General features: G+C 42.3%; 1 protein-coding gene across 2 annotated transcripts in view; it reads right to left on the bottom strand.

Moving 5' to 3' along the window:
• The window catches only part of KRAS (KRAS proto-oncogene, GTPase), a 94,247-nt gene that overhangs the window by 35,076 nt on the left and 42,496 nt on the right, over window positions 1-16,675 (bottom strand). For both annotated transcript variants that reach the window (XM_078674111.1, XM_078674110.1), the window contains exon 2: window positions 5,989-6,109. In XM_078674111.1, the coding sequence (XP_078530237.1) occupies window positions 5,989-6,099 (111 nt within the window). In that variant the 5' untranslated portion in view covers window positions 6,100-6,109. The remainder of the gene's footprint in view (window positions 1-5,988; window positions 6,110-16,675) is intronic.

Below are 16,675 nucleotides of genomic sequence, written 5' to 3' on the forward strand. Positions count from 1 at the left end.
CTCACTGAGTCCCTCTTTTGTTTAATGTTTATTTTTCCCCACTTTTTGATATCAATCGCTCAAACAAGTTTTAAAGGTCACCTCCTATGCGGATGATATCCAGCTGTTTTCTTTCAACAACACCTCCCCCCTCCACATTTGTTCCCTTAAAAAAACTGCCTGCGTACCATTGCTCAATGGATGGACAGTAACTTCCTCAGGCTGAATGCAGGGAAGACGGAGGTTCTGTTTTTCCATCAGTCTTCTCCGCTTGACCCTAACATCTGGTGGCCTCTTGACCTAAGTGCCCCCCGTCCCAAAAGATTTGGTGAAGAATTTGGGAGTCAAATGGGACTCTAACCTCACTTTTCATCAGCAAGTTCACTCAGTCTACACCGCCTGTCTAGCCAAGATTAGAATGATCAAAAAGTTTATACACTTCCTCCCCTGTAACACCAGGAAGATTATAGTACAGGAGCTTATTACCTCGCACCTAGACTACGCCAATGCTCTTTATACTGGTCTGTCTGTGGGGCTTTGTCATCGCCTGCAGACAGTCCAAAATGCGGCGGTGAGACTAGTTGCAGGTACCTCTCTCCGTGAACATATTACCCCCCATCGTCGAGAACTTCACTTGTTGCCTGTGCATAAAAGAGCTGATTTTAAAGCACTGGTATTGGCTCATCGGGCCTTGCAAGGTAAAGGCTCTGCCTACTTATCTACATGTCTGATCCCTTATAATAACTTTAGGACTTTACGCTCCTCTTCTAAACATCTTCTAACAGTCCCCCAGATACAGGAAAACCCGCACAGGTGGGAAAACCTTCCCAGTACTGACCGCGGCCATCTGGAATAAACTCCCGATCACCATTCGGCTGATCAAGGAGGAACTACCTTTTCGGAGAGCACTTAAAACTTTTCTGTTCTGTTAAATGACCTACGGAATGACTTCGATCTCGGACTCAGTTAAAATCACCAGGTTGTAGGTAATCACAGAGGAGCGCCGGGACACCCCGTTGGGGTAGCTGTGCGCGATATCAAAAGACACTAAATAAATAAATGAATCTGTGCGAGATGAACAGGATGCTCCGCGTTCGCAGAGAAAAAGGAGTTTTTTTTTTTTTTAACTATGCAGTTACTTCGGTCTGAATTTTTCCGCACACCAGAATTCAGTCTCTTCCACAGTGAAGACATAATTAGGAGGACAGAATATATCACGGGAATACTAAATGAGTTTTATTATTCTGCCATTTGGTTTATTTTGGGAGGTGGGGATATACACAACTAACTTGTATTTGTGGGAGAAGGAGTGCAGAAATACTGCTTTGGTAGGGTACAAGAGTAGGTCCTTAACTTCTGTCCTTGAGAAGACTACTACAAATGTTGGCAAACTGGGTGCAGGGACGGGGCTTGCAGGTTGTGATGGGCGGTAGGAAAGTGAGCCTATGTGAGTTGCACTGATGAACAAGGTAAAATGGCTCAGAAGCAGGGTATTCTAGAAAGTGCGTGGCCAAGAAAGTAAAACTGAAATGTTAATTGAGAATGAGAAGACATGCTCAGTCGTGAGTCAATAAAGTCAAGGCTCATACTGGTCTTCTACAAACCAAGGCCACAGAGGAAGATTAATAACTAGGGATGAAGAAAACCCTCTGCTTGTACTTCCAGAATTATCAGACAGCAGAAGATGACGATATCGTTCTTGGTTATAGGGGAGAAGTAAAGCATAAAAGCCCAAAGAGAGAAAAGAAAGTTAAGACTTGGACATTCCTGTTGGGCACCAGCTCCACAACCCGCAGTGTCTTCTTAGGTTAGACATAGGTATTACTGTCATATCATAAAAAAGCAAATTCAGCTTTATTCCTCTACCTTATCTGTATTTGGGACTGCCCTCCAAATAACCTTGCATATTGAATTTGGTAAGATTTTGAAAGAAACATCACAGGCTGAAAAACTGATCGAGAGGATTACTTAGATTGGTATGGACTTATAATACGGTGGGATGTGTAGGTGTTGAACTTGTTCTATAGAGACAAGATTTAGAATACACATACCAGAATATTAAATAATGCCATCTCTGGACAGGGACATTAAAATTCTGAATTTTATTACAACACTAGTTCTTACTGCCCCACAAATATTGTATGCTTGTCCTAGGTCACTGGACTCAAACGTATTGATTGAAAGCACATCTACACCAATTATATATATACTCTATTGCAGAGACAAAAGGAAGTTCCAGAGAATTCTAAAAAGTGCAATTTCTGTTGCAAGCCCCATGTAATTACATCTTGTTCTGGATTGCACTTAAAGAGTTCGATATCATTAGAATATAAAGATCAATACGTTTTCTAAATAGGTGTGAATGGAAAAACAAATAAGACTGTTCATGAGGTCAGTTTCTGAAGGTTTCCGTTAAGTTATTAACCCATAAATTAACTGAGTATCAAATGATCACTTAGAAATTTTAAAAGCACGGCTGGGTTGTTAATCCAAATACAGACTCGTACAAAAACAAAATAAAATGGTATTGTGTGAACAGTCTATAAGACGTGGAACAGGAAGCATGCAGCCAGGCTCCCAGCCCCACCCCTAAGCCAATCAAAGCACTGCAAGCAGCGTTGTGAGGCTAATGGCCCGGCCATGTTCTCCATATAGGCTGCATTGCAGCCTGCATGGAGAAGGGCAGAGTGCGCATCACTAGCTTCGTCTGCCCTCATGCACACACCACTTCTCCCCTACCCTGCTCGCAGAGCAGCCCCACCCACCCGCATTCAAAGCCTTCAGCTGTCTCGCAGTGCGAGAAGCAGAAACATAAAATGTTAGTTAGTACCCTTTTAGGTTTCTGCTTCTCGCACTGCGAGAAAGCAGTGTGGCGACGGTCCTCCGCCGTAGTGGATGACCCGCTCCTTAAGTCCATCACTTAAAAGGCCGTACCTCTTACTCTTGGATGTTTAAACTTGGAAACTACTGAAAGGACCAGGTCGGCACAGGTGGCAATAAGGACATCGACACTTGAACAGTTAGACAGTGGAGTTAGTCCAAGGCTATGAATGGTTTTATGGACCAAGTACATGTCCTTAAACAGGATATGCTGTTCTACTGGGAGCAAGTTAACAGTGGTCAACACAGGTGAAATATGATCACCACTAGGTCACCCAAGATCATTCTGGTTGCAGCACTCCGAATAAAAGTGAAAGTGGAGGATGTAGGACCCGGTGAGAACCAAGTATCAGGCATTGTAATCATTTCAGGATGATCTGAAAGCATTTCTGTTGAAGATTCTATGCCGAAAGGAAAAACAATGGAAAATACTTTTAAATATTGACAGATGCCAGAAGCAATAGCTATTTAGTGCTTTAATTTCGGGCTATGAAGGCCAGCCGTTCCATTGCCACAGTTTATAGGATGGTTTCCATTGTCAGAAGGCACCCATTAGATAGTCTACCAAGGAAACCAGGCATTTGGTAATTTAACTGAATCTATATCTTCTGCATACATAAAAAACAAAAAAGCCAAAAGAGAATTAGTGGGGTCACAAAGATTAACCAATAGAGATGATCTAATTGACACTGGGGGACATTGTGCAGAGGTAGTTTAACCCCAAGCATAACATTAAGGGAGACACTGGGTTTGATCAATAAAAAAAAAATATTACTGAACTAAACAAGCTCCACGCCATAGAAGTCTTGGTCTTTCAGTGTGACATCCACAGACAGCCAATAAAATGATACGCTGGTATCAAAAAAAGTTCACGTACCATAATGTAAAGGTCTTTTTATTTTTTTTAACAGGAAATTTGTTTTACATGAATCGTTTTACACTGTTCAATTTCGTATCACAAGTTATGCAAACATTTGAGACAAAAGATATTGTACATAAAAGAGAACCTTCAGCAACTTTTAGGCAGTTGAAGTTGGATGAATACATGTGAGGTCCTATTTAGGAGAGAAGTTTGAGATTGTATTGCACCCACATAGAGCATTTCAAAGGAAGAGAAAACTAGTCCTAAGAAAAGGGTTCCTTTCCCCCGCTTAATCTGGGGATATGAAAGGAATTAAAGAAAGGAGTTAAAGCAGCTCTAGGACACTCACAGTAAGGCGGCGATAGTGATGAAAGAAAAAGAAGTAGGTTCTGGGGACAGGAGAAAGAATCACCCTCCTCAAATCCAAGTGATGTCAGACATAAAAATTTTTTTTAAAACACAGATAGCGGGACTATTTATATGTAGGGATTACAGGCAGTATAAACTCTTGTTCTTCCCCGATAAATGTTTATCACAATTGTTTTCACATAGAGCCCATCGGTAAGTTATCAAAGGAACTGCCAAAACAAACAGTTGAAGGGAAAACAGAAGATTAAGATGTTCGGGGAAGATGAAGTGCAATTGGAAACCAAACCCTGTGTTTTAAGCATGCGTGAACAAATGGGTATTAATCATTCCTAGTTCACCGCATCTGCCAATAGGTGTCAATGGGAGAGAGCCATAGGCAAGACTAACAATCGATTCACAAACATCTTGATACTACTTTCAAAGCTTCCAAATTGTACAATAGATGTTAGTTAATGCTTTGTTCAACACATCCTCATGCCCACCATTTACACTAATTTCATTGTGACTTATAACCACGAGTTACAGTCAAATTCTATTTAAGCAGGAGCTAAAATCGCTTTAAACTAAAAAATTCATATCCCATGCCTTACATCCCATGCCACTTCTATGAAAAAAAGTTCATCATCTGCAATACCTGGTTTACATACAGTCTAAGCTAAAAGATTAATCGTTATCTTGAAAGATTAGTCCCTTCCACAGAATGCTACAATGTATTCCTTCACTTTTTGATGGGTTCCTAAAAATAAATCTACCTACATGTTCAGCAACACCTAAAAGCGGAAGAAAACTCCCTAGTTCTTCCTTTTTTAACCCTGCCAGGTTGAATGGTGAAAACGGAATTAATTTTGTGTGGTCAGAAAAAGGATACAGGAGTGGGTTTAAAGAAAGCAGCACACTTTCTTGTAGGATCTACACTTGGTTATGGCAGCAGTTATAGATGAAGAGAAGGTGCGGGCAGAACTTGGAGAATTATACTATTTTACGTTGCCTCTTTCTGTGGGGAAACCATGAATGCACCAATCCAAGATTAAAAGCACTTGCTGATAATCAGAGGGCTGGCACTATATTACCTCTTCTGGAAGAGTGCTTGCCACGGGTAGGATCAGCAGCAAGAAACTAAATATTTGCAGCATTGCAAGGGGATGCCAAAGGACGTGGAAGCATAGTGGTGTTGCCATCAATACTAGTTAGCATGCATGGAATACAACCAATACCTCCGAGGACTTGAAAGCCAGAGCTGTAATGCCATGAAAACATTGAAAACTAAAGATTTCCTCCCTATCCCAAAAATCACAACCCACAAACAAGGTGGCTGTTTGCAACAGGATGAAAAAATTGCAAATGAAAACGTCTCCATAGTCTATCTTATGGAGAGGTTTCCAAATCAGTATGATCCTGTTTAGATAACTGATCTAGTGCATGGTTTTAATGATATCAATTGTTTTACTGGACCTTTGCGCTATCTGTGTAAAGTAGAATACATTTGGTAGGTCCATGGCGCACTAAAAACAGAACATTTATAGAATACTTCGGAACGTTTTTTGCATTGCAGGTTATTTATTCATTTTTACAAAAAAAATAGACATTGGAAAATCCAGTAATGCAACATTTAGAACGTAGTTGAAAATAAGAACTGTGACTAGAGTGACATCAACAGATACATGTGTCTGCAACTGTTTTGCAGCACCAGTGCATTACAAAAGTTAGGTGCTCGGATATAAACATAAAATCCACGTAACTATTTACAAAACAAATATTACTGAATGTTGATTTTAATACCTTGCTACCGCATAAGAACAATGTCCTTTACAAATTACAATGTTTGTGGAAACAAACCTTTGACAAAACCAATAGAAATAAAAGTGAAATGAGTGACTAGCCTAAATACAATTATTTACCTCTATCGTAGGATCATATTCATCCACAAAATGATTCTGAATTAGTTGTATTGTCAGGGCACTCTTGCCAACGCCTCCAGCTCCAACAACTACAAGCTTGTACTCCGTCATTTCAGTATACCTGAGTGGGAAGCAAAGGTTATTTCAATACATTAAAATAAACTCACTACTGCAACATGTCCAATGCTTTAATCATACTGATCATTTCAACCACATCATTCTTTACTAAGGCAGCGAGAACCAATTAAACAATGTAGTCTACTATTTTAATGGTTCAAGTGTGGAGGTGTGAATCCTTCTCCTGCCCTCAAAATGGGATTGTTTTGCCATTTACATTATCCAGGTAAAAAAACAAAACATCTTTGTGAATTAACATTTTTAAACAATTTGTATTCATTTATTGCAATAATGACAAAACAGACCACACCAGTGGGTAACGGCGTGCTTCACATAACACAGTTGACTACAGAACTAGCAGCAGCGTACACGAAACAGAAGTACCCAATAACACCCCAGAAACAAATTAGGTGATTAAGCAAAGCATCAAGCACTCACAGTTGCTCGCAAAGCTGGGTAGTAGGTCTTAATTTCCTGGTTTCAGGTAGCGTTTGAAAAGGCGCGTTTTTATAGGCTTATGGAAGTTCAAATTACACCGGATACCCGGCTCTGGAAGCTTTACACAGGAAAGCTTGGATGCAAGTTTTTGATTGTTGCAATGGTAATTTGAAGAAGTGGAATCAATTTACCTCTGGTGTTTGTGACCTCCTGTGAAGTTTGTTTTTGAGACAGCATGGTAGACCGAGGTGAACTGCCTGCGGGGAAGGCTATCTTGAATGCTACTCTACCTTTAAGCGGAAGCAAGTGGAAATCTCTAAAAATGTCCGAACATGCGAATTTGTTGTTCCTTTGACCAGTCATGAAGCATAATGAAGGATGGCGAGGAGAAGTGTCCCGAAGGATTTGGGCAAAACAGCTACCATGGTATTGTCGGCATCCGGATGAGAAATGACCAGCAATTTGGATCACTGATCTGAAGTCTGATGGGGAGATTGAGCTTCCCGAGCAGAAGCAGTTGGAAGGAAGCATTGCCTGGCTGGATTTACTATGTGGTGTTACATTGTTATCTCGGATCAGTGATCAATCCAAATTATGCTGTCAAAGGTACCAATCAATAAAAGAGAAATGCCAACAGGTGAGAGTATATGCAGCCACGGCTGAACTGCAGAAGGGTGAGAGTTAAATAAGTGAATCACGTGAATAAAGTCAGTTTTTGTATCTTCATCTGAAAGGTCTTCTGGTTTTCACATACACATGTGTGGGTGCTTGTTGTTGCAAATATGCAGAAATTAATAAACCTAGGTAAAGGTAGCAACTACATGCCAAAATTGGCAATCACAGATATTGGAAATCCGGCTGAATAGGTATGAATAATTTTATTAGCCAATTAAGTAAATGACATTTATGGAGCAAGAACCTTAAAATACAGTTATGAGAGGTCATGAGAAAGGAGTCATGTTTTTGTTATCCCTCTGAAGCACAGGGTAACAAACATAACTTTCCTGTGATGATTTATTGTGCATGTTTAGTGCTGATAATGTACAAGAATAAAAACTAGAGATGCGTTATTCCATCCCGCCATTTCAAGTTACCTCCTACTGTTCTGGTGCGCTAAAGGTACACTTGATGCACATGTCATCCATACCCACCTAGCTCACACTGCTAACCAGAAAATCGCTACCAGCAAAGTACACAAATCTATATAAACCACCAACGGACAACAAAACTGTTAAGATCATCCCTGTGCATTTGACCTTGCGGGGTTTTATCACACGCATCGAGATAGCACTAATTAATGCTTAGCTGTGAAACAGCCCCACTGTCACGTGGCATTTCTTCATACTTTTTGCAGACTTTGTACGCTTGGTTTTTCAGCTCCTGCTTAGAAGTTAATAAGAGGGATTAAAAACTCAAGAATGGGTCTTGTGGTTCAGGTGAAAAAGTCCAAACTGCCTGAATAGAAAGGGGTCACCAGTAGTATGTCAGCTCTAAAATCAGTAGTTCTTAACCTGTGGTCCATGAAGCCAACGCAGGCTTCATGGATATTAACAAATTAATAAAGTGTATATAACTGAAAAAGTTAAATTTACGGTTGACATTTTTCAACCGTTATGTAACTAAAATGCTTAGGATGGGGTCCTCGGCTTCCTGTAATGACTCAGTGGGGGTATATGGAATTCCAATAATGATTAAGTGTGGGGTCCTTAGAAGTTAACAGGTTAAGAACCGCTGCACTACATAAATAATGCAATTCAACCTGCTACGTGAGGTGAGGCCACTTGACAGGCAGGGCAACTCAGTCCAGCCCACTGAGCAACAAGTTTAAAGCATCTTTAAATAAATGTAAAAAGATAATATTGAAAGTGTAGGAACATGTCTACTTTTCATACAGTCAGCTCCTGCTCTTAGTACTTAATTTGAGTAGCGGGTGGTGGGCACCAGTACGCCTATTCCGCCTGGGATTTAGAGCATGGACCCAGATCAAGAGACACACAAAACAATCATTGGCATAGCCAATAGGTCTTGCCTTTGGGACCTTATAATTGTTTAGGCAGAGATATTGACTTTGCTTATGTCTTTAAGCTTTGCTGTACAGAAGACTGCAGCATGCTGAAAAGTTATAATAAAGAAGTGTCAGAAGCATTTTTGTTACCTTATATATGACCAAGAAAGCATTATGCACAACTGAACGACCATATTAAAAAAAGTATAAACAATAAATGTCTTGAGTTTTTTTTTTGTCCTTTTAATGCTAGCAACTTCGGTCTGTTCCAATGGTTGCTTGTTATTGTTTTTGGACCACCCTATATCAGGTTCAGACATTCTTTAATACAAGCTAGTTCAGCTCGCAGGCCATTGGCCAAACAGGGACAATGGTTTTACTTCAACTCAGCACAGAGGCCAACAGCACCAACTGTCAGCAAAGCTATGAGGGACATCAAACATTGTGGCATCACTATGCCAGACCTGCCAACTCACATGGTACCACCTTATGCCACACCTTTACACGGTCACCCGGTGAGGAGCAGATATCACACTGTGGCAGGGCACACAAGCTGAAAAACACTGTAAACTGTGCTTTCCCAGCTTTTTGTGGGAGGCTTCGTACTGCTGACGTCCATTAAAGAGTGTGTAAACCCCCCCAGAACATCGCCACCAGCCTGATGAAGCTTCTTTTTTTTGGTGAAAGAGGGGGTTTGGGATTAGGGAGGGGCAAAAGTGCCTCTTTGGTACTTCTCGGCACGAGGCCCAGCCTTCTCATCGGTCATGCCCCCTCCTCATTGTATGTTCCCATGGGGCACAGGGTCAGCGCTGATTTGCATATCGCCATTGTCTAACCCAGGGTGGTGTGGAGTGGAAAAACGATGGATTTGGGCCCAGATCTTTGGACTGGGGTGAATGTGTGACATTGATCCACATTCTGTCCATCACTGTTGTGTTTGCAATTACCCTCCTCATTGTACACTTTGTTTTAGTTGGCAGGTCTGCATAAACGTGGCATGGATCACTGTGCTATTGACATGGAACAAAACCCTGACATCAACGTGCCAGGCAGCACTCTGACACCACTCTGTCGTGGATCTCTCTCCTCCATCACATTGGCATGAACAACTTCAACATTACCATGTGATAGAATGCGGACATCACCAAAGCATTAAATACTCTACAATTACCAATGAATCGATCCCTCCGACATAACCAGACATGGGGGCAAGACGGCTCAGTCACCTCTAACACATGCTGCGATCTGCAGATCACTGGTTTGAATTCTGACAAGGCCAACTCAACCCTTTAACCTATTTACAGTGCTTAGAAATGGAAGAAGCACTGAATAAAACAACATGTTAGTTCAAAAAATTATTATGGCATGCTCTCACGTCACAATTGCATGTAAGACTCATACAGTACCATGACATGGTGCACTCCAACGTCATATATACCTCCACAGGACAGATTAACCTGGACACTTCAGCCAGCACTCACAGGTACCCAGGGAAGTTACCAACAAAGGATATAACATGTCCCCCTCTTCGAAATCAGTACAACACAAGCACACAGCTAGCTAGCCTACGGAACAAAAAGAGTATAGGCCCTGAATTTGGTCAGTGAAAAAAGAAAGAGCAATAAATTGTACATAGACTGAAGCTGATGGCATCAAGCTTCACATACCCCCTAATGACATCACAGGAAATTGCATCACAGAACAATAGGCCCCGACACTCTTAATTTTTATCAAAGGCTCGAGGCTGCAGCATGTTAAAACGCAATTGCAAACAACCACAACACCGTTTACTGAAATTAACAAATGCCACACGCTCAGTGAGTAGCCAGATATCTTAAATCACAGAGGTTGCAAAGAGGTCTAAAGAGAGAAAAACAATTGCGTGCAAAAACTGTCCACGGACTCTGCTCCAGTTTCGCGCATTTTTTCCATGACTGACAATAAAGTGACAAAGGCTGCCTCTAGGAGGCTGGGCTCCCCCCTGCTGGTGGTGCGGTTGTGCAGGCAACTGCCACACACTAGGAACTTGACTTACCTCCCAAACTGCGTCGGACTGAAGACCTATCTTTGCCCAGAATTGTATGTGAACTTTAACCTCTCAGCCCTTTTTCAAAAAAGTCCTCAGAAATGTCACCACTACCTTGGATATCACTGTGCGGCGAGGTCCTTCATTAGATACAAAAACTTAACATTTGATAAAAACAAAACGAGAGGTCGCTGCAGATTATGAAGAATGCTCCAGATAGCTACCCAGCTATGCTTTTTTTAATGACGTTTAAACAAATGTATCCGATTTAAAATCATTGTTATGCCTTGTAAGGAGTAGATTTTATCCGCCTGCCTCCGGTTTGGCCGCACAAGAGACTGGAGAGGCGAATGCAGTTAGTTAAATGCTATTTCCTGTATCCAATTCAAGCACTCTTTAAAGACAAACACGCACACTGTCAATCCTTTAACCTAGTGTATGTGGGTGGGTGTCGTTCGTTCTCCTTTCTACCCCATTCTTTCACAACATTTCCTGATCGCCTTAATTATGTACGTGGAATGCGATGTCCTACCATAGGCAGTTGCGCATCCTGTACGTCGTTCATGACATATGGAATACACATGTGCACCAATGCACACTCCAGTTATTTTAATGGCGCATGGCACACACGTTTCAATATCTGTTCACAGAAAATTCTTTCCTTAGGGTAATGTGGCTGTAAAATAATAAGTTATTCCATGTAAAAAATAAAAATAAAAGCTTGAAAAAAATCCAGTTTAAGGCGTATCCGTACCAGCCTGAACCGCAAGAAAATATTACATTCCCCTGATATGATCAGCAGCACAATCTTAAAGCCCTTACAGTGCACTGCCTAGACCCTAATGGACAATATCTTAAGCGACCTGGTGACTAGCACCAGAAAGCTCTTCTGTGTGCTAGTGAAAATCACTTAGGACCAGTGCAGGGCAGTGCCTTTTCAGATGCTCCAGCTGGTTCAATAACAAAATAACCAGCGCTGACCGCCATCTGTTTCCAATTAACGCAACCGCGATAATTGGAAACAGATGGCGCTACTGCTCGCTCCCGAGCACCCTAGGCCAGGGGACAGAGAAGGCGGGACATGCACCCACCTTGGACTATGTGTGTGCCGTCTTTCTTAGAAAGATGCACGCGAAGGCTAATTGCAGGCGAGTCATTTTTTTTAAAAACACACACACACACACACACACACGCGCGCACACACACACGCGTGCGCACACACACACGCGCGCACACACACACGCGTGTGTGTTCAAGGTTTAAACGTACCCTTACTAAATGCCTCGCAGAGCAGCGCATGCGCGCTGGCTCAGGCAAAAGCTAAAAAGGGAGAAAGAAGCCTGAGAAATACAGGGAAATAATACCAAACAGAGAAAGCAGGGATGAAGAACCGGGATGGGGAGAGAAAGGGACAAGAAGTTAAAGATGTTAGAAGAAAGGGACTGGAGGTAGAATCAAGCCTGGGTACCCTTGGTAATAGGCAGCCCAGGCGACGGCTGTTGGTAAAAACATTTGAACCGAATACTTCTATTTTACACAAAACACTGACCATTCTTTCTATGAAGAGCAGATGCGCTGGCTGAAGTTAGCCAATAAAGTTTAGAACTCTGACAAACTCCCTCCCCGTTTTGCACCTTAACAATAAAAAAAAACAAAAAAAATAAATAAAAAAAAGTTAAACATGCAGGCAGCTCCCAAGGAGAATAGTAGTTTAACATTGGAGGTGTAGTGTGATCTTTAGAGGCTGACAGGATAAGCTGATCACGGTGGGAGGGCAGGAACACTTTCCTATTAAGTGCCACCCTAGCCTAGCCTGTCCTTGCACTCCCCTTCAGTTCATGTATTACTGGAACTGACAAATCGACAGACTTGCAGAGGAAGGGATACATTTGGTGCACAATTCACAGGTTGAATTTGCTCCACTATATAGTGCCTGCAGTATAAAGGAAACTCCACCACCGGACCCTATTAAGGATTTAGCACATCACCACACACCGCCAAATCAGGCTTTATTCCTGGCACCCACCATTGCAAGAAATGCAGCACATCACTGTACCAGATTGCCAGCTCGACCCAGCACAAGTACATGGTACCATGAGCCCGGTTCACAGAGGGGTCAGAAAATCAAGGGGCCGTGAATCCCTGACGGCAAACAGAAGACACCTCAAGGATGTAAACGAACCACCAGACAGCACACTGGGCTGGGTTTCCGGTCATAATTACAATTGCGGTAATTTGCTTTATTGTGAATACAGGATGGAAGGGCAGGGGAGCATCAGGATGACAAAAGGATACATACCATGTCAACATTTTCACACAAGGCACTTTCAGAATACTAATTAGAAGTCACAGCCCCACATGGCCCAGCTTGCAGCAAAATAAAGACTTCTTAAAAGGTGGCTGTATTAAAAGTATGCACTACAAATAAGTAGAGAGCTTCATCATGACATTGAGGTCATCGCGCATGCCACTACTATCTTAAATTGGGGCAATATTCACTCAAAATATTATAGTAGATATTTTCTATGCGCGTTGGCAGGCTTAACGGGAATTCAATAGAAATAGTTGTGGTCATGGCGGGGCGGAAGTGAAAACAGATGCCCTCGGACAACTGCCTTTAACCTTTGATCTCAGCCTTTGAATGCACAGCAAATTTAACAGGCGAACAGGATTTACAGTCCTGGTTACAGAAACGGACCTAGTGCACTGAAAGCATCTACGCTCTGGTTAAATGCTTTTAGTGAAAGGGAGAAGTAGTTCCATACAGATGCTACAATGGGACAAGTGGAAGGGTACAAGTACGGAGGCACTGCTCTGTGTGAGTAAACAACCAAGGAAAAGGAGGGACAAAAAGGAAGGATTGACCTCTAACCAGCAAGGATTTTAAAAGTACACAAACAAGCAAATGAAAAGCAGGGGGAATGGCTTTAAGTCCAAGAGAATTATACACTAAAGTATATGCAAGAGGTCACGATCGCTGAACCCAAAAAGGGCTCTCCTCTCCTACTTGTCAATTACAGGCCCATCAGCCTTATAGACAGCACACAAGTTCGGCAGAATTATCCCAGACAAACTTCAAGATTGGATGAGGCTAAAGATAATCGCTCTCCTTTACAAGCAGGATTACGTGTCTGCACCTTCACCACTGATCAGCTATTCAGGCTCCTGTTATATTGGAAAACTGTGGCACTTGAGGGTGGACGTTTGTATGTGGCATTTATTGACCTACGCTTTGCTTTGGATTTCGTTCCCAGGTCCACACTATGGCGAGAGTCAGCTGACATAGGGATCCTGAATTACCTCCTTGGCATTATCGTAAGGCTACAAGAGCAACATTTCGCGCAGGTCAGGGTGGTTGTTTGGCCAAAGTGCCCAAACAATTTCCTGCCAATAGGGGCGTGAGAAAGGGCTGCGTCCTTACCCCGACTTTCTTCACCTTGCATCTAAATGATTTGATAGCACACCAAATCTATGCAAGAGTTATTCCCTAAAGTTAGCCAATATGAAGTTTCCCACTCTAATCTTGCTGAATATACACTTCTTTTGTCTAGATCTCCAATGGGGCAACAGAACATTTTGGACTAATTTACCAGCTACTGCAGATTGAGGAGTCTGGAAATTTATGTGGCCAAACAAAATACATGGTATTTATGCCTGCACGGCTACGAGACCCAAACCCACTCTGATGGGTACCCCTCTCGAGCAGGCTCACACCATTGAGCATCTAGTGATCACTCTGAGCAGCTATAGTGGGCTGCACATACTTCAAAGAGCAGACTAACTGGAACACCTTATCGTGGGGGTTGGGGGGGGGGGGGGGAGCTGTTAAAAGTACATCGGAGTTCTTACTCCAGACCAACTTCCCCTATGATTCAAATTTATAAGCTGTAGGCCATGGGCACCGTTCTTTATGGCACAGAGTTATGGGGGAATATGGATTCAAAAGCCCTGGTTACTTCAGAAGGTTTCCTGTGGCAGCAGTTGCGACTCCATCAGTACTTCATTGCTACCCCTTAGTTTGGATGTAGGGCTCAGACCCATCTCTGAGGTTCAGCGTCAGACCAATCCGATTTTGAAGAAGAATCTGGGCTACTCCAAAGCCGCTTCCCTACTGTCAAGGTCTGGAGGAAATCCCTGGTATGCCGGGGTCCAGAGACATTCCCTGGATAAAATACGTAAGAGACCCGGAGGTGTTAAAAGGCTATGAGAGGACCCTGGGGGGGCGGGGTTCCACTCTCACTACCAAAGCAGTTCTTAAGAGAAACTTCATATTGTACAAACCGAGTTCTCTTAACTAGGTCTTCCCTTGGTTCCAACAGATCGCTTTCTCCTGCCACTGTATTAATTCACTGCCTTTTGAGCTCGCCCTGTGAGACCAACCAAGTAGGCTTGCCTGTCCTGTGGCACTTCACCTGAAACAGTGGTTCATACCCTTTTCTTGTGTACTGCATATTTGAAGCCTAGGGCCAAATGGTAAATTTCAGGATGTTGCAACCTTGGTATTAGATATGAAGGTATATAGGATCTTGCCAACTGATATCAGCCAAAACACAGTTTTTGCTATCTCTAGGTTCTAATATTCCAAATGGAACAGGCAAAATCAGTCTGCCATTACTAACCAAAGTGAAATTGAGTCAATTCACTTGCCACTATGGCACTTTATGTGGTAACAAGTTGGCACTTTGCTTTTATTTGCACTGCAATTTAACTTGTGTGACCCTAGACTATAGATGCCCCCGTCTGACAGACGATTTAGCATAGATGTCATCTGATATGCTTTTATTTTGCCTTCTTTTATCGAGTTTTTTATGCCATAAAATAGATTTTATAGTGATGGTTTTAGTATATATATTGTATGTATTGTATTTGTATTTATTTTATTTGTTCTTTTATGGCATTTGCCAAAATAAAGACTTGATTGATCTAGGATTATATGAAATACAGAAACCGAAAAGTTGCTCAAGAAAGGTCACTAAAAGTGCCCCGCAGGACTGCCTAACCCTATGTTAACTACAAAAAGAAATCGAAATCATCATATCAATGCAATTTAGTTTTAGTCATATTATGGAATTGGGGAGCTGCATTAGATCTTGAAAGAGACCGGGGACCCAAGTCACAACAATCGGACACTAACCCTTTCATTTGGGTCAGCTCGGTATAAAGATGATAATATTTACCTTGAACCGTTTACAAGAACAACCTTTAGAAATGCCCTACAACAGCATTTCGATCGCACTTACGCAAGAACGTAATATTTACAACAACAACAAAAATACTACTAAAGGTGATCAGCTTCTAGCCATTTTGAAAATAATCTTTGAGCTATTAAGTTTTTCACAAAAAGAAAGCTACATTTGTAGAACGTGACGTTTTAAAACATGGTCTCTCCCAGGTATCTACCTCTTATGGTCATAGCAATATATATATAGGAAAAAGAGACCCCATTACATCAAAGCAGGCTCAAAAGCCATGAAGAGTTCATACTGTATAGACTAACTCAAACGAATGTATCGAAATGAAACGTATAATTGTCATTCCATAGTCAAACATACGCAAAACATGTTACCGAGAGAACATCAATCCATTTCGTGCCGCTTCCTTTTAGTTAAAGGAATCTTGCCCCGGTTACTTACCGGTAATCTTCATTACTCAGAGTATAGTTTTCCTCCCCACATGACTAACAAAGTGAGCTTCAGCTCCACACCAGAACCTTCCAAAGCAAAAAGTCAGCCTCCCATCACTTCCCAATATGGCCGACCCATTACACCCTGACCTCTATAAGAGGTAGTCCGGCCCAACCCATCACCCTGACACTACCAAGCACAACATGAAGCAGACAGACAGGAAGGGAGGTATGGGAACTCATGTGGCAAGGAAGACTATGCTCGGAGTAATAAAGATTAGCGGTAAGTAGCCGGGGCATTACCTCCTCCTTAGTCTTCCTCGCCACATGTAGTATACTTGTAAAGCGCACAGCTGCCCCAGCAACGGGGCGTCCCGGCGCTGTATAACTCTGGGGAACCCGTCCTCGCTTTCCCTGTGGGATGGTCCCTTGCTGGGAGTCCCCAAGGTGGAGCCAGGCATCCCCGGAATTGGTGGGG

Source organism: Lissotriton helveticus, chromosome 1_1, assembly GCF_964261635.1.
Source record: "Lissotriton helveticus chromosome 1_1, aLisHel1.1, whole genome shotgun sequence".
NCBI classification, from domain to species: Eukaryota; Metazoa; Chordata; class Amphibia; order Caudata; family Salamandridae; genus Lissotriton; species Lissotriton helveticus.